We start from the raw sequence: 23,632 nt of genomic DNA, 5'->3' as shown, positions 1-23,632 counted from the left end.
TATATATATTGATATGATGCACCAAAATAAGTAAGACCTTTTCCGTTGTAATTTGAATGTCAATCACAATTTAGATTCAATTTAAATAACAATGATCACTACTGGTACTTCTCAATTCATAATATAATAATTAAAATATAAGGTAACAGACCTACCATGCTCTCTCATAATATTATTCTTGTTAATGTATATATGATTGTAAATATAAAATATGTAATAAAGACTTTACTTTATACTTAAGAATCCCTGCATGCCATCTCATAATAATAATGGCATAGTAAATTGGTAAACATGACACCGTTGGAGAAGAACTCCAATGATTAATTATAGATATTCATACCTAGCATACCACAGCAAGGGGGTCTATGGTATCTAGTGTTTGAATTAAATATATCGCATACTTTTTCAGTCAGTTCCCATAAGGAACCGATAGAGATACATAATACAAATACATAAATACATAATATATATAAATAAAAATACATACTATGAATACATGAAAATATGAATAAATTCAATATAATATGTGTACGGGGAACCCCTAGTCAGGCTTAGAACACCCGAAGCCCAGTAAATGGCATAAATTATGGCATCCCTTATGAAGGACATTTCTATCAATTTACTATGGCTATCAAAATTAAAATCAAAACCAAAGGTGGAATGTCAGAAATTACAAAACTAGGTTATGTAATTAGATATAATTTTAAGGCTTAATTCAATTAGATAAATTTAATTTAGAATATTATAATTTAAATGATTTGATATAATGCTTAGGCTCACTACATTCATTCATATTTCACTTGATGTTTACCCCTAATGATTAGTATATGGTATAGTTGTGACTCATCACTCTATTTAGAAATGGAAATTATAATTTATATGATTTGTTATAAAGTTTTGATATAATGCTTAGGCTCACTTCATTCTCTCGTATTTCACGTAGCTTGCTTATTATGATTGAGGTCTGGTCTAGTTATGAATCATTAGTCTCTATTTTGGAATTTGAATATAAAATGGCTTGTTTTTCATTGGGATATTCTATAAATAATTGTTAATAGTTCTTCAGGTATTCTTAAAATACTTGACGATTCCCCTGGCAATCTCAAAAAAATTTTAAAAATGAAACTATTTCTGATGAACAGGAAGGAGTTGACTCTACATTAATTAATATACATACATATATAATATACATTAATGAATACGAATGAAACGTGTGGAGAAATTTCAGATATCAGAAACTCCAGTAACATGCCTAATTGATGCCAAGAAAGAAATCAAACAAACGGAAAAGAAGGTATATGAGGTCACCACCAGAGAAGCTAAGTGTCTTAATCTCAAATGCCTAATCAAGCTTGCGATTTCAGAAATGACACTTCGACTTGTAGGAATTAAGACAGGGTTAAATGAAAAATTTTCTGTAGTGGAATATTATGTATTTCCTAAGAAATTCAAAGATAAATTTTATAAAGATGAATTATCACTATTAGAGAAGCTCTGTGAATAATCCCCAGTCAGTCTAAATTCATTATACAAGGGCAATAAATTAAAATATCAAAGAGATGTACCGACTGAACCTACCATTCTCCAAATTTTGAACAGTAAGTTCTATGGGGGATATATGGTCTTGGACCATGCTCAAAAAGGCCACATACCATTGTAAGATGCCAACTGGCAGTCTTCATCCTAATCCAGAGGGGTATTTAATAAAAAAGGGGTTTTTAATTAGCATCCCCTTTGTTGAAGAGCTAAGGGTTTTGGTGATAACATCATTAGGATAACCCGTTCTGGATGATTGTAAATAAATTGGGAATACAATTTTGTAAATAATTAGTTGTGTAAATAGATGTAAATAGGGTACAGTGGTACAGATATGTAAATAGGACAGAGATCTCGATGAGACTAAGAAAGTGGAACTGAACGGGTCTCAGGAATAAATAGTTAATTGAATAAATACTAATTTGTCTTAGGAATTTATGAAGATAACTTGAAAGATGACAGTCACAACAAAGGACCTAAATTATCATTTTTTAATAGTCGCTATACAAATCATTGGGGCTATTAGTTTCTAGCTTTAAAAGAAAAACAATTGGATTATTGTGATGGGAGATTGGGGACTTGGTGAAAGGAATGAAGGTGGTTACCGAATAATAAGCTTTTGCTTTAGTCAACGTTTGAAAATTGTCAATTCATTCTTTAAAAAAAGGGCAAAGGGAAAATGGACATGGTGTTCGCCCAAAGGCCACAAGTTTGAGCTAGACTATAGAGATCATAAACAGTTTCAATTTTAACACAGACCACAGGCTGCTAAGAACAGAGTTATATGTTGAAAAGTTCAAGGAAAAGAGACCATTTAAAGTATAAAAGAAAACTGTTATTCTTCAAGAACAAACCCAAATAGAAACATTCCGTACGGATTTCTCAAAATATATTGAGAACAGTCGAACATGTAGAGAAATACTCCCTTTACTTTACAGGAAAAACATAGCCTCATCTCTAAAGCTATTGATGATACAATTACACAGGTTCCCAGCTTTGTTAGAAATAAAAAATGTAAACTATCCGAGGATACTAAAGAACTTTTTATTACTCGCAAAAGGATAAAAGAAAGAAATGATACTTCAGAAAGCAAAAGAAAAGATCTCACGGCCCTAAATAATCAAATTAGGAAAAGTATAAAAGAAGATCTGGAAAAACACAATATAAATATTATAGAAAACATTTTAGCAGAGAGTAGATCCACAAAAAGGATTCAAAAAGAACTGTCCAAAGGCAAACAATGGATGGTTGCTCTGGAAAACAATAGAAGAGACGTCGTAACCAATAGGGAAAATATGAGCAGAGTGGCCACAAAATATTTCATAAAACTTTATAAAAGTAACAGAGAAACTTTAGAAATAAGAGAAGAAGGAAAGATGGCCAGAAGTTTAGGGGATTCCAGCAATAATGGAAGAAGTTGCTATTATTTTGAAAAAACTCAAATCCCAGAAGACTCCGGAGCCGGATAACATCAGTAATGAAATTTTAAAAGCAGGAGGGAATATTCTAATTAAAGAACTGACAGAATTGTTTAACTTGATTCTTGAACAAGAAGCAAAACCTAAACAATGGAAGACCGCCAAAATAATTCAGCTCTATAAAAAAGGCAACAAGTATGATATAGAGAATTATCGGCCTATCTCTCTCTGTTCAACTATTTCAAAAGTTTTCACCAATGTTCTCAAACAACGGCTAACAAAAAGAATAATGGAATGTGTTGACGAAGAACAAGCAGCTTTTGGGGCTTTTGGCCAGCCTTAGCAGGAAGGGATTTTGGAAAGTGGACCACATTCAGACTGTAAACCAAATCATCAAGAAAGCAAATAAATAAAACTTCTCTCTATATCTAAGTTTCCTTGACTTTAGGAAGGCTTTTGACGGTTTTATACAGTCAGAAATATTTAAGGCACTAAGATTAATAGGAATAAAGGACAAATATATTAAGATAATAACAGAGCTTAATAAGGAGATGACAGCATATATTATGACTGAAAAGAAAGGACAAAGCTTTGATATTGAGAGGGGTGTGCTGCAGGTTGATCTGCTATCCCTAATTTGGTTTGTTCTTGTGTTGGAGATGGTGTTCTTTTGTCTTGGATAGGAAGAAGTAGGCATCAAAATAAATGGAAAATGGCTGAGCAACCTACGTTTTGCAGATGATATTGTGCTCTTTGCAAATGGCATGGAACAACTGAGACAAATTATGAAGCAGCTTCTGACATTGTGTGAAGAGGTTGGTCTTTATCCAAACTACCAGAAGACGAAACTTATGACAAATGGCGTAAAAGAGGAGCGTGAAATTAACCATAAGTTGGCATATGTTGAAGAGTTTATTTATCTGGGTCAGTTAATATCATTCATGGATAGAGGAGCAAAGGAGGTCCAGAGGAGATTGGCACTCGGCTGGAAACAATATTGGTCCCTCAGACAAATAATGAAGGGAAAAACAAGTATTTACCTTAAAAGGCAGTTCTTCGATAGTTGCATTAGCCCAGTGGTCACTTAAGGATGCCAAGCGTGGTAACTGACTATAGCTCAGGAGAGGAAATTGCAGGTGTGGCAAAATAATATTGGAAGCATTGTGAATGTGAGGAAAAGAGATTGAATAAAAAATGCTTAGATCCAGAAAGAAGCAGGACTCACTGACACACTAAAGATGAAAAGATTGAGCAAATGGAAATGGGCAGGGCATCTCCTTGCGAAAATAACAGACACTTAAATTGTTTAATATTCTTTATTAAAATGTATTAGGCCATTATCAATTCGGAAACCATAAATAACATTGGTAAAAACTATTGTATTGGTCAGGAGAAGATGGTTGGGAGGTGGTTAAAATATAACACAAATAAGAATTTTTGACTACATCCCCCAACCATCTTCTCCTCATATAATTTATCCAAGGTCAACTATCTCTCATCATTATTGTATTGTATTGGTCATTTATAATTTAAAAATACTTTCAATTTTAATTTACCTAGTATATATTACAGATGATAGAAAATTTATTAGTACAAAAGATAAAAAAAACTTGTGGCAGTCTCGGAGCTGGCTGACAGAAGTGAAACTTCTGGAAATCATGTAAGGTACCAAAATTTTATTAATAATGATCATGCGTTCTCTCTTACAGCTAGAGGTAAAAAATATTAGTTCCATTATTCAGTTCAGTTCCATAATTTATTTTCTTAACAAATATTCATTGATAATCAATTACTATTAAAATAGGTATCTATAAACTTGCTCCTACTGTACTTAAGTACCTTGTTCCATGACATTTAATGCAACTAATATAATTCATAAATAGGCAGCTGTTTTATTACGTAATTACTGAAATACCTACCTACTCCTCTGTTATTAAATAGATAATTCAAAACTACTTTAGTTGTAAGTACATAAACAAAAGTATAAATCAAAACAATAACACTAATTAAAATACAGGACATGCTGAGCAACCTACGTTTTGCAGATGATATTGTGCTCTTTGCAAAAGGCATGGAACAACTGAGAGAAAAGATGAAGCAACTTCTGGCATTGTGTGAAGAGGTAGGTCTTTATCCGAACTACCAGAAGACGAAACATACGACAAATGACAAAGAGGAGTATGAAATTAACAACCATAAGTTGGCACATGTTGAAGAGTATATTTATCTGGGTCAGTTATTATCATTCACAGATAGAGGAGCAAAGGAAGTCCAGAGGAGATTGGTACTTGGCTGGAAAAAGTTTTGGTCACTCAGGCATATCATGAAGGGAAAAACAAGTATTGACCTTAAAAGGCAGGTCTTCGATAGTTGCATTAGCCCAGTGGTCACTTATGGATGCCAAGCTTGGTCACTGACTATAGCTCAGGAGAGGAAATTACAGGTGTGACAAAATAATATTGGAAGAAGCATTGTGAATGTGAGGAAAAGAGATCAAATAAAAAATGCTTGGATCCAGAAAGAAACAGGACTCACTGACACACTGAAGATGACAAGATTGAGCAAATGGAAATGGGCATGACAGATGGTCAAAAATTGCCACAGAATGGATTTCATATAACCTTCAAAGAAGAGGACGTCAAAAGAAAAGATGGAGCAATATGTTCAAGAGGATGGTAGGACCCCTCTGGTGGAGAGCTGCTAGGGACAGGGATGTCTGGAAGAAGAAATGGAAAGAGCTCGCCTCCCAAAAGGGCTGGTCACACCAGGAAGTGCTGACTATTACTCCCGAATGGGAAGGCCTATGCAGGACAGGATACAGAAAGATGGAGAGAAAATTGATAGAAGTAAATGTTTTGTCAACTATTATATATATAATTTTTTTTTCTCTCTATCTTCTTCTTTAAATGTTTATATTATATTTTTTAATTTATTGCATAAATAAAAGGCTATTTCATTTCATACAGATCATAGGTTTTGTTAATGGTATATTGCATCACGAGAAATTATCGATATAAGACAATATTGATAAATCTTAACAACTAAATAAATAACATAGTATCAGTTACTCTGAGATATATGCAAATATCAAAATGTATCAATCCTGGGTTTGGTTTGATATACCAATTTAATCTAACTAGAAATAGCAAATGATATCCATGATACTGCGATAAAGGCATATTTCAATAGGAGTAAATGCTAGGTTTGATACCATGTATTAATTTAAGATAACTAGCAGTACTGTGTGTTTTATAGTTAGATAATTCTCAACAGGCGAACCATTACTAGAGATATACATGACCTGTATTGTATATTGTATAAATATTTTACATTAATATATGAGTATATAATTAACACAAGGAGAGCATCTCAAAAGTAATACCAGAAGTAACCGTAGACCAAAAGTTTAAGTTTATTAACAATCCAAGGTGGATTTGTTTAAAATAATTAGGAAAGAAAATCCTTAAATTTGGAGTAGACATTAGGTCCTCCCGGTGACCCTGAAGTAGGATAGATACATTTATGCAAGGGAAGAACCCTTGCGGTAGAGTAGGATCCCAAAGGTGGGACAATAATTTATGAAAAGATATAGAAATCTTCTAGATACACAGCTAGAATATTTGTTTGTTTGTTTATTCAGAAATTAAGGCGTAAAACCCACCGGTCATCAATGCCAAGAGTAGTGAGAACCTAGAATAGTGAGGTAGTGTTCATATCGGTCCAATGGTAAAGGGTAAAACTAAATTCATTAAATGGGGCTCAAATAATAATTGCTGTTAAACTTGTGGTGTCTTGCGATGACTTGGCATGTTAAATTCATATAGATACAGCCATTATTAATGGCCAAGAAACAGAGTACCCAATAATTGATCAAAGAATTTTCTGAAACAGAATATCTTGTCCCTTTGATTGTCTTTAAATAACATTTTTTACAGAAATTATGTTCTGGTCGTTCCTAATTTGATAGGTCATCGGAAATCAAAGTAATTGTTTAGTAGTAATACCGGTAATTAAGGACAGAGATTCATTCAGCCCATATCCAAGAATTGTACATAAATCCCGATTGTGACTAGGAAAAATCTTTTTCAAAAATGATCAGAGCAGCCCTTCTTAGAAACAATAGGAGGATCATGGCCTCCCCCTCGGTGAGCTAAATGTTGTTAATTGATACCAGACCAAGTATCATAAATATTCGTTGATAATTTGTAACATCGTGAACACAAATCCAAAGTGATATTTTGAATTTAACTAGACACCAATGACGATGAATTACAATAATTTAACAGACTTAAAAGGTAAAGTTATAAAAGCTAGGATGAATTGAGAATACCAAAGTGATTAATATCAATATATAAAGTAAAAGGAGTCAATAACTCCATAGAAACCAATATTACATTCCTTTTTATTTATATTAGATGTCTGCCATCCAAAAGGAGAAAGGTGGATGTTATGTATATTGTTTGTCTTTATTTATCTTAACCTATCTTGCATAAAGGTTACTGGAGAAAAAGAGGAGATATAAATTTTTTTCTGTGGAACATTTAAGAGATATATTGTAAATAAATAAGAGAAAGATGTATAAATGATTTGTTTTCAAAAGGAAAAGAAATACATTTGTAAAATTAAAAACACGTAATATTACAAAGGTAATATAGAATCAGGTAATATAACTGTATATAAAAGAATAGACTATTAATGAGATTATAAATTATTGTATATAGATAGTTGTATTTAAAGAGCTAAAGAATTGGTTATAGAAAACTATTGCCTTGTAGATTAAGTTAGGAACATATTAAAATTGTTATGATGAATGGAATATGGTCCGGGTGCGGTAAAAAAAAACTCAAATAGTATAATTATCTACTATTTGAGTTTTTTTTACCGCACCCGGACCATATTCCATTCATCTATACACACGGTCAATCAATAATCTTCCAGTAAAATTGTTATGTTTCTTTTATTTAGAGAAAAATCAATGAATTACGTTCACTTTTTTGTTAACCCTGAAATATAGAGAATAATATGTATGAGAGGCACCAGTGGGAATTTTTAACTTAAAGTAAGTTCTTTTGTTGGCATACCAAAGGAACCGCCATGGTTTGCAGGGAACAGAGTTTGGAGGAACAGTTGAAGACAGGAAGGACCATTGAGAGAGTTGAAAAAGTCACACACCGCAGTGGAGGCTGCGGAGTGAAGCAAATATGGACGCTCTGCTGGGATAACTGCCAAGCCAACCAACGCACCAAAATAAGTAAGACCTTTTCCGTTGTAATTTGAATGGCAATCATAACTTAAGAGTCAGTATAAATAACAAAGATCCGAACTGGTACTTCTCAATTCATAATATAATAATTAAAGTATAAGGAAACAGATCTAACATGCTCTCTCATATTATTCTTGCTAATGTATATATGATTGTAAATATAAAATATGTAACAAAGACTTTACTTTATAATTAAGAATCCCTACATGCCACCTCATAATAATAATAGCATAGTAAATTGGTAAACACGATACCGTTGGAGAACTCAAATGATTAAATATAGATATTAATATTTAGCCATTAGGTGCTGTTGTGTTGTTTAGATTATAACAAGGGGGAGACGTACTATCGCAAGTATAATTCTGTCCTATCAGGTTTGGAAGATCTGTGCTAGCTTTGGGATGCGTTTTTGTAGTAAAAAGGTTATTGAAAATTTTCGTCCTGTAAACAATTTTTTTTAATACCGATTAAAATGGATGAAATTTTTGAATTGAGTGATAGTGAAGATTTTATTTTTGATGTGTTTAGTGACAAAAATAGTGATAGTCTGAGTGATTATCACACTTCAAGTGACGAATCTGACTATATTGGATATAAAGAACGGAAATCAGTTCCTCTCTCATTATCTAGTAGCTCTTTAAGTATCGAAATATCTCAGGATGATGAGTTGGTGGATATTTCTAACATAGATGTGCCTCCAAACGAACAAAATAAAATTTGATATTGGTTCTCAAAATGTTGGATCAAATATTCCATCAACTGTTAACGAGTTACTAGTATGTCATACAAAAAAAAATGGTTAAACCATTGTCCCAATCCTACGGAATTCTTTTTCAGATAAAATGATGAGAATGATTTTGTGTAAAAAGCAGCGGCTTTTTTTATTTGTTTTTTTACAATAGTTATCTCGATTCTATTGTAGCCAAAATTCATAGAGCTCCATTTACTTCTTCAGATCATCTTAAATTCGTGCAGAAGGCATCATAATAATACATAGCTTCCAAGCTCAAACCAGAGTAAGTTATTTATTAGTCCTTGAAGATCCAGTCCTACAGTTTCAAATAACATCAAACAACCAATCCAACTACAGCAACCAAGTGGGTTCTCAATCCAAACTCTCTAAAGAAGCTTTTTTTTTTAATTCACTAAAGCTGATTTAACAACTTTTTAACTCAATTTTGATAGATAGACTACACTTGGTACTTTTTGTGAGGTCATCTAAGAAAATGTAACACTTAGGTGTACACTGTAGATATGCTTGTGTCAGCATGGATTGGTAGCACTCTGTTGTACTAGCATAATCCTAGGTGCAGAATATTAGGAACATAATAAACCCGATAACACCCTGATCAATTAATCCAGCAGTTATAAACTTCACTTCGCCTGGAAGGTGAATTATTACTACTATTATGTTTTCTATTAACTCTCATACAAAAAGATATATCATCTAAAAACAATAAAATTTATTTCATTTCATTTGTGCTAAATATTGTTAAAAAACAAAATTTAATTACAACAAAAACTTTCATGAAAACAGGATGGTACAGAGAATTGTTTTAGACACTAACCTTATCTGATTCTTGATATGCACGATTTATATTATCTTCATCTTCATCAGAATCTTCCTCCCAAGAAGAATCTGCCGACCCAGTCCGATCTTTGGTGTCTAAAATGAAATTAAAAATTAAAATGTTGACAAAATTCTAGTTAAAAATGAAGGCTAACTTTGCTTGTGAGTGAGTTTTATTCACATTCGTGTGAGCTCATTGTGAAAGCAGGAGCATAAACATGTATGTATATATAAATAAATACTACATAAATATGAGTATACATACTTAAAAAAAAATTTATGTGCAGTGACCAGCAGTATATGATTTTGTAAGTTATACACATTTTACATATAAATTTCAATTTTTTAAGTTTTTTTTCTATAATAACTTTCCTATCACTATTATCTTTCTTCAGTTGCCTTGTGGCTGATTATTGACTATTTTCATCACCCCCAATCCATTTCATCCAACTAACAATACTGTTCATCCAATAATTGCCAATAACAGGGGGTCTAGCAAAGTACCTTGAAGAAATTCTGAATTTTCCTTATTTTTAATAAATTGTTTCTAACTAAAAATAGCAAAATTTACTTTAACTAACAATGTTTATTACCTCCTCAGTTGCATATTAAATACTAATAATTATACATAATTTACTAATACCAATATTTTTTAGATCGATATAGAGCAATTTTATTGTATACTCTAGTAATTTTCCATTTACTTTTTTACTTATGTTAAGTGTTTGTATCTTTTTTTTAGCCCTGACGAAGTCTTGCAACATGGGGCAAAACGATGACTCATTAAAATAGTTGTCACTATTTGAGTTTTTTTTTAAACGCACCCGGACCACATTCCATTTATTAATAATACACACGGTCAATCAGCGATCTTCCAGTAGTCATGTTTTAGTAAGTGAATGTACATCGGGTCTTTGTAACTTTCATTTCATTTTTTTGGCCCTTTGATTACAGTTCATATCCTTGAATGGGTTCTGCAGAGATTCATCGGATCTTGCATTTACTGAGTTCTTCAGAGTGGCACAGGGTCATTACAGATGAGAATTCATTACATAAAATAAAGTTTTTTCCCCCACTGGTTCTGTTATTTAAATCTATACTCCAATGAGCTAACAATAAAAACCTACTATTTATGCCTATCATAGGTTTTAATGATACTCAATGCTTCACACTAAATCAAAAAAAGGTTTTTGATATTTATCAACAAGGTGATTTTCAGGCTTGCTAGTCTTTACGTCTGAGGAATCTTTCATTTCTATTCAGTTGAGTTTGTAATTATATATCTAACTTTACATTTTCTAGATTATGGTTAAATTTCTTTAATACTCTCAAAAATGCATGTTCAACAACCCTGTAAGCCCTGGACCATTACACACAAGAAGTTGTTTCAACAATTTTCTATGCACTGCATGCTGTTGTTGCGTTATATTCTATCGCTGTTTTAATCTGCTTGTTTAATTTTTTTCTGTGATTTGTTAATAGTTTAATCTTGTGATCTTTCTTGAGTTTTATTATTCTATTTCTAAATGTAGAGGTATAATTTGTTAGTTTAGTTAACTTTTGGTTTTAGAGTGAATTCTAGCCGATAGCATTAATTCAGTTTTTTTTTTCTATTTTCATAGTGGATGGAACTTTTTTGGGGGTTAATCTTTATTATTTGGAGGTGTGTTTTCTCTTTTTTTGGGTGGTATATATCTTTTTGTTTTGAGGAATTAATAAGGGATCTTAAAGATCTATTGGATTGATTACTTGGGTACAACTCTGCTTTCATAATAAAGTGCAGCTGTCTTTTGGGCACTGTTCAGCCTTGCTGTAGAGAAATTGAATTCATTAGATGCTTCCTTCAAGAAATTAAATCTGAAAGATTTAGACAAACAAGCAAAATCTTCATTTTTTCTTACTCTTTTAGAGTTAAGTTATTTAGATTTAGTGGGGAAAATGGAAAATTACTTATTCCCATATTCCCTTGTTGAGAGTGTAGGTGAATCAGATGCTCATTCTAAAATTTTAGCCTTGGATATGGAAGAGTATCAGGATCTTTTCCTGTTGTTACAATTGTTCTTTTCATCGCCAGAGCTAAGGAACAAGTATCCAGTTGCACTCTTCATGTTTCCACTAATACATTTCACAGCACTCATACATTTGATTACCAGAATGGTAAACCTACCTAATCTTCAAGTGCCTTTGCTCTTTATTCTGGCTTTTGATTGGGAGCAGCTCTCGTTTTGACTTTTGTATAGGTTCAAATTAAAATATTTCTGCAATTCAGAAATTTCAATATCTTTTAATTCTTTGGATGACACCTCTAAACTTATAATTTTTCATTTTACACAAACAGAAGTTAATTACATTTTAGCATTAGAACTTTAGAATGAAAATAATCATAATCCCAGGATGGTATTGATGCATCATGCGATCCAATTTCTGAACATAGGTATACCTTATAGAACAAGAGCCTAAGAGGAAAAGAAAGGCAGTTATTTCACCCCAATTTTCAAATTTATTAATGTAAACTATACAAACTAACTACAAAAGAAACCTGGCTGCAAATCTTGTGCTGTGCCATATGTTGTGCAGACACATTCTAAATTTGAACTGAAAATCCGAGTTCTTTTCAGTTACGTTTTTTTCTTCTTATTTCCAACTTATTATCAGTTTTTTTTAGCCCATATGAAATTAGAATTAGTTGAAACATACAAAATATGAGTTAGTTCAAATATTAGTATTTACATACAAAAAAGTAATCATAAATAATGATAAAAGGAAGATGGCCCAGGTTCAGTAAAAAAAAAGAAACATATAATTTTGAAAATCGTTATCCACTCTAGTTTTGGACTGAACAAAATAACATAATTATTAAACCAAATAAGATGTTCACATACCAGGTCTAGTAGTCAAGTTGTTCTGAAAATTATTCTGTAGCTTTGCTTTAGATAATGTGTCAAAACAATTTAGGCAAACTCTCACAGGTTTGGAGGACTGATTAGGAAGTAAAAATTTCTTATTTGAGCAAGGTCCACAAACTACTTCACCACAATTTCTACAATGATGCTAAAAAAAGAATTAGTTACGATTAAAATAATAAACTAAAATATAAAAATATGTTACAAGATGTGCAGATGTATGAGTGTAAATATATTTTTTTCTTTTGCCACAATAGACCATGAAGATATTTGGCCACACAAAGCTCACAGACATTATTATTAGAAGGAGCACAGAGATCAGCTCCGCGCACGCACCCACATACACAAATATTTAGAAACTAACATAAACAAGTATATATTAGTATATATTCTATGCTAACATAAACAAGTATATATTAGTATATATTCTATGCTATCATAAACAAGTATATATTCAATGCTAACATAAACAAGTATATATTCTATGCTAATATAAACAAGTATTTATTAGTATATTAATATGTATTTTATACTAATATAAAGTATATATTTAATATTAACATAAAAAAATATGTACATATATTTTTTTAGGATTATGAATTGGAAGAATTAGATTTAGTATTAAAGAAAACAATAAATCGGCCAAATTCAAACAGCCAGTTGAAAAAACAGTAAAAACGCTCAGTCAGACCACTGCAGTCATAACTGGTGAAATTAGTTTACCATCTACTTCTATCAGCAACACCTGCCAGAAATCAACTGATAAGCCAGTCAAATGTGCACTCTGTTCAAAAGACCATCCGGCAAACTACAGAGGGCGCAAGGACATTAAAAGGTCTTTAATAGGACATTAAAAACTCTTGGGAAAACTGATACCTCCTGAAGTTGGGAATAACACAAATTTTCCAGAATTGTAGAATAATGCAACTCAACTCCACCAGCAACAACCTTCTGTCTCAACCGTCTCAGATCATCATCGCCAGGAATACAGAAGACCTCAACCATATTCTGAAGTCACAAGGAACCAGCAGTCTCGGCATCAGGCACCTCAGGCCTCCCATTCCTATACCCAGACCTCTCATTCTCAGTCACAAACTCCTCGTCCACCTATTCCTTCCTGTCATCTACCTTTAAAGGTTAAATTACCTTTGGAGCATCCAAATCCAGCTCCTACTCATCCTACTATTCAAGCAAACAACTCACTCCAATTGCCGGTTAAAATAGATCCTGTACTCTATACCTCACGATGTGTCCACCTTACATCCACCACTCTGAGTCATACAAATTACCCAGCCCCTGATCCATATCCACATCTACGTTTCAACTACAATCCACCAGATACAAACTCTATCCTTTCATCCTTCCTGTTGGATCTCCAAGATACTATTAAACCGCTTATCACACTTCTCACTATAATCCTTCCCTTTAATCTCCCACAAAGAGTGCTAAGCCCCTAGATATCCTTTTATGGAACGCAAATGGACTACAAAACCACAGTGATGAACTCAATATATTACTCCACAACAAACACATAGACATTGCACTGTTGACAGAAACTCACTTTACTCAACGGTCACATTTCTATATACATGACTACATTACTTATTGATCAAACCACCCAGACAACACTTTACACGCCGAATCTTGCATCCTTATCCATAAATTGTTATCCTATTCCATCCTTCCTTCCACTTCAACTGACGCTATTTAATCAACCTGTAAAAATGATTACAGATTTCAACTCGTCCTTTCCATTTAACATAATCAGCTGTATACTGCCCCCCCTGGTAATTCCCTTTCCTACAACCACCTTGATTCTTTATTCTAATCCTTCGGATAGCGCTTCATTGCTGGAGGAGACTATAATGCCAAATATCAATGGGGATGTCGTACATTGTTCAGTCCACAGGAACATTTATGTGTTGGGGTTATATAGCTGGGCTGTATATTCATAAATACTAGAGGCGGGGCGCCATATGCCAAGAGGACGAATGGGAGTGGGGGTGTGCTCTTGAGAGTGGAACGAGCTTCCTTCTTCTTGGTTCCACGGCCAACTAAGCAGGTCTGGCTAAGTAGCTCCAGCATTCAGCATGGTACACGGAACAGCATAAGATGGCCAGGTCCGTTGAGACCCTCATCACATCTCACCTCTAGACCACTTCTTTCCCCAACGAAGCCATAGAAAACTTTAAAGAATCTATAAGATTTTGCATATACGACAACACATCTATCAGTAAAATTAATAATACGATACATACTAACTTGCCACAGCACATTCGCATCTTATTAAAGGAAAAACGCAGAGCAAGAGCGAAGTGGCATAGGAATACCCAACAGATAAAACATATTATACTAAATTGACAAACAAACTTAAAACAGAACTTGAAAAATTCAAAATGCAAAATTTAACTAACAACTGAAAACCTCACAACTACTGACAAATCTTTATGGACCACTACTAAGAAGCTTCTCAACTTCAAGAATTTTAATCACTTACTTCTGAATTTCAAATATGGACAAAATCGGACAAAGAAAAATCTAAATAACTGATGGCTTCTTGGGTCCCAGTGCGTTGGGGGAAATGACCAATCTCATTAAGGTAGAGACTCGCTTCCACAAAATTTGTCCCATTGTCGCAGTAAATATCAGAGGGAACACCTCGTCTCCCACAGAACCTCGCAAAGGCCACAAGAAAGGCCGGGATAGATAGTTCGGAGGTGAGTTCCAGATGTACAGCTTTGAACACCTGGCAACCGCGAATGTGGGCAGAGTACACAGAGTAGGGACCAGCATAGTCAACTCCCACTTTCACGAAGGCGGAAATAGCATAAATTTGGTCCTTCGGAAGCATTCCCATTGCAGGTATGAGTGGTTGTGAAAGTACAAATTTCACTTAGCGAGGAGATAGCAAACCACGTTTCTGCCATCTAGTATCCAGAACCGTTGACGAATAAAGGTGTGGGTGGCAGATGGGCCAGCGTGTAAATTGGTGAGATGAGCATGAATAATGATTGAGTGGAAGTCCACCAGTCAGTGAGGCTCGCCCTGATGAACTTGTCCGCAGCCGACACGACGACAGGATGGTGGAGCATGACCATCAGAGATTACCTCGACCCCCTGCTCTGGCAAAGGCATGCACAGAGGACCTGGCGTGTAAGTGGTGTCTTGGCACAGGGCATAAGATAAAAGAATGTCTGGCAAAGAAGCAGGGACTGACACCGCGCTGCAGAAACTGTAGGGAAAGATCTCCTACATCTGGAGAAGAGGGTCGTGCAGGCGAAAAGAACGCGCTATGCATAGGCTGCAGATCCTGCAGGTCAATATGGGCCGAAGACGAGTGGTTGCGGACGAACTTAGGACTCTCGCCCGAAAGGTCGACATCATGGTAATCCAAGAACCATGTTGTCGCAACAATGTGGTTACAGGGTTTGGTGTGGTGTCGAGGGTGGTCGCTTTGGGCAGTGGTGAGAGGAGGCCTAGAGCGGCGATCGTGATAGTTAATCCCTCCCTCGACGTTATGGAACTGAAGCAATTCACCGCAGCAGATCAGGGCATGTTACGTGAGGTGGGGAAGGATCTCCTTCCCCCTTGTTTCGTCGTACATGCCGGCTAGAAGGAACAACGAAGACATCAACGATAGTATCGCTGCTGTGGAGGCTGTCGTACTCAAGTACTGTAATGTGATAGTTTGTTCCGACACCAACTCGAGGAGCACGGCCTGGGGTTCGGTTAGCACAGACGCCAGAGGGAGACTGATGGAAGAGAGCATGGCTAGGTGTCAGCTCGTCGTTATGAATGGCCCCACATTCGTGGGTGCGAGGGGCCAGAGTTGGATAGACGTGACACTGGCCACGGCTCCCCTGGCGAGGCGAATAGCTGACTGGGCCCTAAGGTCTGACACGAGCTCCGACCACTAGGTCATAGCCTTCAGTGTAGTGGAGCAGGAAGGCGGAGCCCTAGAGGAGGAAAGGGCCTTTGTGACCCGATCGGCGAACTGGAGAGCCTTCTCTAGTGAACTGGAGGGGATATTGATGGATAGAGAATGGGAGGAGGTGGCGCCGATGGAGGAAGAGTCAGGAACCTTGACGGGCGCCATCACCCAAGCGGCCAATATTACCCTTCAGCGCCGCAGGGAGAGAGCACGTCCGGTCCCATTGTGGACACCGGCCCTGACACAGCTGAAGAGAGAGTACTATAGGGCCAGGCGCAGGTACCAGGAGTGCATAGATGAAGAGAGGAGAGCTGCACTCTGAGAGGAAAGCAAGGAGGTGTTGGAAATCTTCAATGATTGCTTGGATAAGGGGTACTTTCCGAGCGGGTGGAGGATTGCAGACTTGAGACTGCTCTACAAAGGGGGAGGCAAGGATAAGGAATCGCCGAAGGCCTATCGGCCTATATGCCTCCTCCCTGTTATCAGCAAGGTCCTGGAGCATATGATAGTGCATAGCCTCAGATCAGTCCTCAGTGCTGCAAGTCACCCACCGCAATATGGCTCGACCCGTGGCAAGGGAACAACGGATGCGCTGCTGAGAGTGCGTGAGGATGTAGAAGGGAGGGCGGAGAAATATGTCTTGATGATACTGTTCGACATATCCTCCGCCTTCGATAGTGTTTGGTGGCCGCGCGTACTCAAGTGGTTGCAAGAGTTCGACACCCCCAGCAACTTATACTCCCTCCTGAGTAGTTACCTTAGTAAGAGGAGTGTGAAGATCAGGGGTAGCTATTCCGAGGTCGAGAGAGGCTGCCCGCAGGGTTCGGTTCTCGGGCCGGCCCAGTGGAAGTTGGTGTTCGATGAGTTGTTGGGGGAACTACAAGATAGAGGGTTCCTTGCCACGGCCTACGTCGACGACTTGGCAGTCATCGTGGCCGGGAATAGCAGAGCCAGATTGAAGAACGAAGCGGAGAGATGTGCCAGTCTGGTTGGAGAGTGGTGAGTGAGGAGAAGGTTAAGTATAGCCGCAGCTAAGACTCAGGTCATACTCCTAAAAGGCTCCACGGACAGGGCTCACCCTATCACTCTGGACATACAGGGAGAGAAGGTGGTGCTGGGTGAGGAGGTGACATACCTCGGAGTGAGGATGAGGAGAGGCTTTGATGCCACCCCTCACCTGGTATATCTGAGGAATAGAGTGACTCTGTCACTTAACGGGCTGAGCAGTATAGGGGGTGCTTTCTGGGGCTTCAGGTACCCCGCTACAATGACTATATACAAAGGAGTGGTGTTGGGTATCCTGAGGTACGCATCCCCTGCGTGGAGTCGAACCCTCACGCAGGAGCAGAAGAAGAGACTGGCCACTACGCAACGACTGGCTCTGCTGATGGTCACGAAGGCGTATAGGAAGGTGTCGCATTAGGCGGTGCAGGTGCTGCCCCTGGACCTCATCCTCAAGGAGGTGATCCTCAAAGAGAATACAAGTGACAAAATGAGTCACTTAGTGGCTGGAAGTTTGTCGAAGGATACTCAGTATGAAAAGGTGTCGGTGTCGGCTGACCATACTAGCCCCAAATTTTAATAGAAGATTCCTCTTGATCAAAGAACTCAAATGAATGTGTTCCTACTCGGCAGTGCTTGAATGATAAATCAGCGAGAATTTTAGGGTGATTGGCGGCCTTGTTTTTAGCTCCCTGTTTTTAGCTATCCTTTTTCTTTTCTTTTCTTTATCCCCCTTCCGGGCATTGCTGCCATATGGGGTTCGGCAACAGTGGGGTGATGCATTAGGATTGGGCATGCCAGGGCTGCCAATAAATATCTTCTTTTTTTTTAAACTTTATTTTCATAAATATATACAAAATTATCTGGTGGGACCATTTAATTTTTTGGGGACAATCTTTTAAAAACATGGCGCAGCCCAGCACTCGTCTTTTTAGCTATCCGCACACCCTCCATCAGTTGGTGGAAGACGAGAAGGCATGTTTTCCCATGGCAGTTTTTATGGACTAATGAACACTTCCATTGTATCCCAAACCACCCAAAAACTGGAGGATTAAAATAAATTGCAATAAATCCCACCAAATCATATTTACCCTCCGTCGTAAACCTTCGTCTTGCCCCACAGTATCTTTTAATAATACCCCACTTATTCCTGTTGAACAGATCTGTTACTTAATAATAATAATAATATTTTATTTATTCTGGGACGAGTCCCTTTAGAATAATACAGAGAAATCAATAGGTGAGGGCTGAGGAGCCTCAGAGATACAAAGAAATATAAACAGTCATTATAAAAAATAATTATAGGTTACTTTCTCACTTTTATCAGTTGAACAATAAAAAAAAAAAAGAAAATTAATAAATAAAAAAGAGAAAAGAATATGATATAAAAATAATTAAGAATGATATAATAGTTAACATACGTATTTACAGTTATATTAATTTACAATTTTATGGGGTCTGAATGGATAAGAAATGATTGAACAGGCGGGATTTAAAGGTAGGGAGAGTATTGGAGCAAGGGATGGAGTTCTATAAGGATGAGGCTCGGCTAATGAATGATCTATCGAAAGCAGCGGTTCGGTGGGCCCTTGTGTATACATCTGAAGACCGGGAACGGGTATTGTGGGAACGAATAGAGGATTTGAATTGAAGGAGCTTGGAGATGTATGAAGGACGGCGGGATTGGATTACTTGGAAGATGAAGGATGCCAGGAAATACTTACGACGGTAGGAAGGATAAAGCCACTTCAACTCTGCATAAAAACGGGAAACAGAGGCGTCCCTAGGGATCCTGAAGATGAATCGTACACAGCAATTTATCAAACGTTTTAATTTTGCCTCGAGATCTCCAGGGACTCCCCCATATACTGTACAGCAATAGTCAAAATGAGGAAATATTAGCGAAATGGCTAGGAGCCTACGAGTTTCAAATGGAAATAGGTGGTGGAGGTAATTTAAACGTTTTAAAGTTGAAAGGGTATGGCGGGAGATATTGGATCCATGGCTTTTCCAGGAAAGTGTTTGATCAAAGGTTATTTCTAGTTTTTTGATGGTGGGGTAAAATTTGATGGGACTATCATGTAGGAACAGAGTTGGAATATTAGGAACAGTTTTAAGGAGATGATTGGAGCCTATTAAGATTGCCTTCGTCTTCTCCACGTTTAGCTTCAACTTGCTAGCTCTCGCCCATTCACAAATCCCATCCAAATCTTCTTGAAGTTTCTCTGCGACTGGTAATAGGTCAGAAGGCGGGAAGGACAGGTATATTTGGAAATCATCTCCATAGATGTGGTATTGGGAGTGATGGATCTGGAGGGGAAGGTCATTAATGTAAATAACAAACAGAGTAGGAGATAAAGAGGAGCCTTGAGGAACACCACATGGAAGGGGGAGGGTCTACTTAGGACTACATCAGGACAAACGACTGACATGGAATCCTCATACAAGACTAAAAAGGCAGGAAACTGCTCGTCGATTCCGACTATTACAACATTTACTAGACAAACAGTCTAAACTTCTAATCCATTACAAAAGACTGATCTACATGACTATTATAAGGCCTATCTGGACATACAGAGTTGAGCTATGGGGATCCACTAAACCATCAAATTCCACCTGAATCAAATCCTTACAGTTCCAAAATCCTTCATAAAATCCTTAATGCTCCTTACTTTGTCAGAAATCAAGTCATCCATCAGGCCCTCAATGTCCCATATGTTGCCGATTTGGCCAAAACCAGATACCAATCCTTCCATGATAAACTTCCCAACCAACTTGTAAAGTTTATCATGGAAAAGCAAACCAACTCGTTTCTAACCTGGCTTCTCCTTCATTACCTAATAATGCTCCTAGCCATCTGAAAAGAAGATGGCCTCGAGATCTTCTCCTCTAGAAATATTTTTGGAGTTCTATCAATGGGCACATATAGATTTGGTAATATAATTCATATCAATTTTTTTCAGTTAATTCTTTTAGTTATGTATCATAAAGTTAATAATTATTTACAATTTATAGATAATTTCTTTACTTATTTCAGTTATTATAAGCATTTATTTGCATTTGAATGCATTGTATAAGTAAATAACATTTATTCATCCATTTTAATGTAAGTTAAATATTTTGTTTTTCAAATGTTAAAAATTTTTTGCAATATTAGAATTTAAAGATTGTGAATTGCTCAAGGTCACTGGTCTTAGTCAATAGACTTGATAAACACAAATGCATAGGACAATAAATATGCATTGAATATTTTTATTAAAAATAAACAATAACAACCATGGATATGAGAAATTGTAAAATTTATTAAGAATTAACCAATTTTATGATGATGAAAGTTATATATTTTATTATGTTCTTGAAAGTTATATATCATATTTTATTCATTATGTTATTTTTCAAAATAAACACTATAGTCAGATATATATTTTATTATTGTTTATAAATTTATTAGTAATAATGACTGTGGCATATGTGATAAGTTTTGTGTAATTAATTGATTAAATTGATTTGATTCACTCAGGTTCAATTGAATTGATATAAATTCAATTTAATCAATTTGATGTCAATTTAATTCAATTAATATGGGCTAAATGCTAGGGTGTAATAACAATTATGGCAGTCTTGGGACTGGCCGATAGAAGTGAGACTTCTGGAAATGAAATAATGTATTAAAATTTTATTAATAATGGTTATGTGCTCCCTCTTATAGCTTAAGGCAGAAAATATTAGTTCTAGAATAATAATAAACATTAAAATTTCGTAAGTCAATTCTAGTCAGGAATTTTTCATATAGTAGTAGGAGACAATGAAGATAACAGAAGCTCACTCAATCAGACCAGCACTGCCTTGATTGTCAATTTCTTCTAACTTCCTACTCTCCTGTTACAATATAAAAACTTTCTGGCCAGAATTGACTAGCATTGCCTCCTCCAACCATTTAATGTTGACCTTCTGCTCAGGCTTATGCAATCAAGAGACAACTAGCAAATTTAAATTTTCATTTAACTTAGTCACTGATCTTCCTTGAACTGTAGCTCTCCAGAGAATGTGCATCCTAAATATCAGATGGTATCAACTTTTTCCATTGTTTGTATGCTGTCTCCACTCTCAAGGGAGAGCCTCATTGTTTCTAGCTCTCCTTTATTCATAGTGATGCAAACACTTTTTTGAGGATTTAAAGCTAAACAGATTCCCTCAAAGGTCCTCTGAATTCTGTCATTCACTTTTTCTACAGCACCCTTGCGGTGCATAGGTAGTCTGCGAAAACCGCCTGGTCATCTGTGAACCCTGTGAGGACTACACATCTTTGGCCACTATTGAGCTTATACACAAATTTATTAGCAAAGTCTTACTCACACAGGTCGTGGTATAGATGGACTATGGCCAGGTTAGACCTCACCATTCCAGACCACTACATTCTCACTTCCTTTGATGTTGAAAGTTTATTTACCAATATCCCCATAGATAAAGTCCTAATTTTAGTAGAATCCAACTGGTCCACCATTGAACCACATACTTCCCTAGACCTTCCTTCTTACCTCAAGTCTCTCCAACTTTGTTGTGAATCCAGCTACCTCACATTCCAGGGTCAATTTTTTAAACAAATTTCAGGCTTGGCTATGGGTAGTCCTTTAGCCCCCGATCTTTCCAATATCGTACTTAACGATTTACTAAACTCTGTTACCCCACAGTTCAATAATCACATCATTTTTAGTAAAAAATATGTTGACGACCTCCTCCTAATACTGAATCCTAATAAAATGACCGATATCTTATTTGCCTTCAACTCCTACCATCCTCGATAACGTTTTACAGTTGAATCAGGAACAAACAATTCGCTACCATTTCTTGACCTCATCATAAAAAATGCCAATAATACTATATCCACCGATTGGTACACTAAACCAACTTACTCAGGAAGACTTTTAAATTATCACTCCCAACATCCTTACCATCAAAAACTAAACACAGCCAAAAATCTTATTCATCGTGGTTTTTCCCTCTCTAATTCCCAATTTCATTACAATAACTATCTCCGCATTAAACAACTTCCCTCCAAAAATCATCGACAAACTCTTTTACAATTATAAAAACCGTACCCCATCTACACAAAATTCTCTGCAATCTTTTTCCCTCCCCCTATACAGATCATTACCTTACATCCCCTTTCTTACAGACAACATTCATAAACAATTACGTTCCTCCATCCCTAACCTCTGCCTAGCCTTCAAAGCCCATAACAAACTAGCTTTTATTTACATCAATCTTAAAGATCCAATTCCTCCTCAATACCGTTCCCAGATTGTGTACCGTATCCCTTGTTCCACTTCTAATTGTAATGCATCCTACATTGACGAAACAAAAAATTTACTTAAAGATCGCATAACCCAGCACAAATATTCCGTCTCCTCCCGTAACTTCATGGCTTCTAAATTATCTGAACATAGCTTAACACTCAAACACGCTTTTGATTTTGACAATACCACCATACTAGCCTCTATCCCTAACCACGACAAACGATTACAATCCGAAAGCATTTTTATACAATTAGAAACTTCCCCAGTCAATCACAAAACAGATAAACAAAACTATTCTCAAATAGTTAATTTATTAAAGCAACCGGTAATTTATTTTCTTTTATCAATCATTATCTATTTTCGATTATATCGTTTATAAAAATATTTTTTATTCTTATTAATTTTTATTCATAATTCTTTGACCTTTGGGTTCCGTTTTTCTTTTAAACTATAATTTGACTTTTTTATCATTGGTATTTTATATCAACTGTCGTGTCATAACGGTCTTTCTTGACAGTTAAGTTTCTAGTGAACCCTTTGTCTAGTAGCTTTCTCTGGTGGACCTTTCTAAAAATCATAAATCAATCGGTTGCAGGCCTACCTTCTATGCCAAAACGTGAGTCTCCTTTCTCGTTCTCATATTTGTTACATTATTCTTTTCCCATTCTCCATATTCTACCTTTTTCCTATTGTATATATATATATATATATA

The 23,632-nt window shown here is 36.0% G+C and overlaps 2 protein-coding genes across 9 annotated transcripts in view; one reads left to right on the top strand and one right to left on the bottom strand.

Annotated features, from left to right (window-relative positions):
* The window catches only part of LOC136795363 (uncharacterized), an 11,609-nt gene extending 2,998 nt beyond the window's left edge, over window positions 1-8,611 (top strand). Inside the window, exons 2-4 of the mRNA XM_067045639.1 lie at window positions 3,638-3,878; window positions 5,000-5,293; window positions 8,541-8,611. Coding sequence (XP_066901740.1) covers window positions 3,638-3,878; window positions 5,000-5,293; window positions 8,541-8,611 — 606 coding nt within the window. The remainder of the gene's footprint in view (window positions 1-3,637; window positions 3,879-4,999; window positions 5,294-8,540) is intronic.
* A 1,174-nt stretch (window positions 8,612-9,785) lies between these two features.
* Window positions 9,786-23,632, bottom strand: part of rush (rush hour) — a gene marked incomplete at its 3' end in the record, with an annotated part of 60,582 nt that continues 46,735 nt past the window's right edge. For all 8 annotated transcript variants that reach the window (XM_067045632.1, XM_067045633.1, XM_067045634.1 and 5 more), the window contains 2 exon segments: window positions 9,786-9,883; window positions 12,670-12,838. In XM_067045632.1, coding sequence (XP_066901733.1) covers window positions 9,786-9,883; window positions 12,670-12,838 — 267 coding nt within the window.

This window comes from Halyomorpha halys, unplaced genomic scaffold (assembly GCF_000696795.3).
Source record: "Halyomorpha halys isolate HHAL.00 unplaced genomic scaffold, Hhal_1.1 Scaffold366.1, whole genome shotgun sequence".
NCBI classification, from domain to species: Eukaryota; Metazoa; Arthropoda; class Insecta; order Hemiptera; family Pentatomidae; genus Halyomorpha; species Halyomorpha halys.
The sequence above is the reverse complement of the archived record's forward strand: the minus strand, read 5'-3'. Positions and strand labels throughout refer to the sequence as shown.